At 37.9% G+C, this 3141-nt stretch overlaps 1 protein-coding gene across 1 annotated transcript in view; it reads left to right on the forward strand.

The window, feature by feature from the left end:
* Positions 1-320: 320 nt before the first annotated feature.
* SLC35B4 (solute carrier family 35 member B4) overlaps positions 321-3141 on the forward strand; it is a gene marked incomplete in the record, with an annotated part of 12658 nt that continues 9837 nt past the window's right edge. The window contains 5 exon segments of the mRNA XM_072399058.1: positions 321-343; positions 614-727; positions 809-911; positions 1912-1961; positions 2805-2886. Of these exon segments, the coding sequence (XP_072255159.1) occupies positions 321-343; positions 614-727; positions 809-911; positions 1912-1961; positions 2805-2886 (372 nt within the window).

Below are 3141 nucleotides of genomic sequence, written 5' to 3' on the forward strand. Positions count from 1 at the left end.
AGCCAGGCATGATGACACGCTTAGTGGGGGCCGGGCAATGGCATGCTGAGAGTTAGCCAGGCATGATGACACGCTTAGTGGGGGCCGGGCAATGGAATGCTGAGAGTTAGCCAGGGATGGCACGCTTGGTGTGTGCAGGGCAATGGCATGCTGAGAGTTAGCCCAGAATGACATGCTTGGTGGGTGCCGGGCAATGGCATGCTGAGCGTTAGCCATGAATGGCACCCTTGGTGTGGGCTGGGCAATGGCATGCTGAAAGTTAGCCAGGGATGGCACGCTTGGTGGGGGCTGGGCAATGGCATGCTGAGCGTTAGCCAGGCATGGCACGTTTGGTGTGTGCCAGGTAATAGCATGTTGAGAGTTAGCCAGGGATGGCACAATTAGTGTGATCGGGGGGTGGTGCTATAAGAGTGAGCTGGATGATATGTATGCATATTTATCTTTTTGTAAAGCCTTGGTTTGGAGTTTTAGGCTTTGCTTTAACCATTAAAGAGTATAGCAAAAAGCCCCATATGGCCACAGCCCATATGTAATTCTTGTAACTGTGGCACGATAGTGTAAACTGGCCTTGTAATTAATTTATTATTTTTAATTTTTTTGTTTTTCTTTTCAGGAAGTTTCCAGGATGTGGAAATATAGTGACATTTGCACAGTTTCTGTTTATAGCAATAGAAGGCTTCATCTTCGAGGCAGACTTTGGAAGAAAGCGTCCTGCCATACCATTAAGGTATAGTGAATTTGTTAAGTAAATATCCTTTTTATTTTTGGCAACATTGAACCATACCTTACTTGTTTTTCTTTGTTATAGGTATTATGCTATCATGGTGGCCATGTTTTTTACAGTCAGTGTAGTGAATAATTATGCACTTAATCTCAATATCTCTATGCCACTACACATGATATTTAGATCGGTGAGTACCCCCATCATTTAAATGTGTTTATATTTATAGTAAAAAAAATTACTTTTGTTTTGAATGGGCAAAATTGTTTTCAGTACATCTCTCCCATACAATCACATCTCTGTTTACCTACTTTACAAAGCTGCAAGTACAGGGCAATTCATGTTAGAAATTCAATAAGCTTCCTGTGCATCCTGCCTCAGTTGCAATTAAATCTACTTCACTTCTTTAAACTACAGAACACCTTCCCTATGTATGGTATAGAGATGGGGGGATTGTACATGACTCCTCCATAGATGCAGTACAAAGACAAAACATTGTTGCCGTAGGTAAGTAAGTGTGTTACTAGTAGAATTACCATTTGGGGTAAAAAGGCAAAAATAAAAACTATTGGAGCTACCATCTTTTAGGCCTAATAAGCTGCATTTTAAGCTAAATCAAGAATATTGGTTTTGCACGCTAAAGTTTCATCTAAAATGTGGCATCAGGCGGGTCCTTATTGCAGAAAGAGACAAGAAATGTCCTTTCTGCAAAAAGGTTGATACCTGTCTGATCACCACCCATGTGCCAAAATTTAGTGATTGATTGCCAGGGATACCCAGCACGTCTGACTTCCCCTGCGAGTTCCGGAATCGAGTGTCTTCTGTCCTGGCCAATCAAGATGGCCAAAGATCAGAATGTGGAAGGAAAGATAATGGCACTCACAATGGAACAATAACAGGTGGTTATTCCCAGGGTTTAGTTCCACCTTAAATACAAAAATGAAAATAATTACATCATCTGTATTTATTTGTCATGAATTTGTAACCTGTACAACCATTCCCCAATATGTATGCATGATTTTCCTTTTGGGTATAAAAGCAGAATTTTCTAGCATATATTTTTGGTTCTTAATTTTGGGTATATAATAAGGTGATGATTTTTTTTTTAAATATGAAAATCTTCTGCTATTATGTAGCTCTGTAGCTCTACCTAAGCTTTTCATAATATTTTAAACAACTTTTTTTTCTAGGGATCATTGATTGCAAACATGATCCTGGGTGTCATGATTCTGCAAAAGAGGTAAGCGTTTGTGTCTTCATTCAGTGTCCTTTACTGGGAATCAATGCTGGTAAATAAGATACACTGTCACACGTTTAGCTTGAAAAGCTAAATAAGAGTGGGTTTTTTAATGTGTTCATCTGTTAATCTGTGCCTTGGTTCTTAAAAAAAGATTCAACATATTTCTCATTTGCTGCTGTTCTCGATTAAATTTTTGTGCATGTTTGGTGTAAGTACATGTGAAACTGCGCATGAAATGTGAACTCCTTTGACCTTGGCCTTCACAGTATTAGCCTAAACAGTATTTTTATGCTAAAATCATAAATCTGGGGGGAGAGTACTTCTTACCAAACAGATGGAATATGGCATCCTTTTGTTGACCACAGTGTAAATATTGTTTTCTTTGTAACTAAGTAGTGGTGTCCTCCTTAGAAAGTATATGACTTGGAGCAGTAATTTGGGGAAAAAACAAATCGGGTGAGGTAAGAATAGCCATAATCCTGTCCCCTCATCTCTCCAGAAAGAAGCATTAACTCATCTGCTATATTGTTGGGTTTGCTGTGAGCTTAATAACATATTTAGGATTTAGACAAATATCTGAGAAGAAAAGAAAGATTGCCACATTTGCTTATTCACAACCTGTTCCTGCAAATGTTTACTGCTTATTTGGTTGGAAAACTAACAGACTTAGGAAAAGTAAAACATTCTGGGTTTACATATTCTATAAGGCTATGTGTATATAAAAGCATGTTGCTTTTTTGTCTACACCATCTTCCTAGGTGTATAGATACTTTATGATTGTACTGTATTCTTTATATTTTGTAAACAATAAATAAAAAGACATATTTGATTCTTATTTTCCAGGTATAGCTTTTCCAAATACTTGTCAATTGCCCTAGTGTCTCTTGGGATTTTTATTTGTACATTGATGTCTGCAAAACAAGTGGTAAGCTTTGCCTGACTTTGCAAAAACATTTTTTAAAAAGTGGGGGCTCTGACCAGCAACCCCAAAAACTAAAGAGAAATCTAAACATTGCATGTTTAATTAGTACACTTATGAATGACTAACACATATGACTTTAAAAGCATGCAAATGTGAATTAACCCCCCTAGCGTTCTAATTTCCACGCAAAAAGCGTTACATTTTTTGCATGGAAATTTATTTTACATTGTAGGCCTATAATTCTTAGGCATAACTCAC

Source organism: Pyxicephalus adspersus, chromosome 2 (assembly GCF_032062135.1).
Source record: "Pyxicephalus adspersus chromosome 2, UCB_Pads_2.0, whole genome shotgun sequence".
Classification (NCBI taxonomy): Eukaryota; Metazoa; Chordata; class Amphibia; order Anura; family Pyxicephalidae; genus Pyxicephalus; species Pyxicephalus adspersus.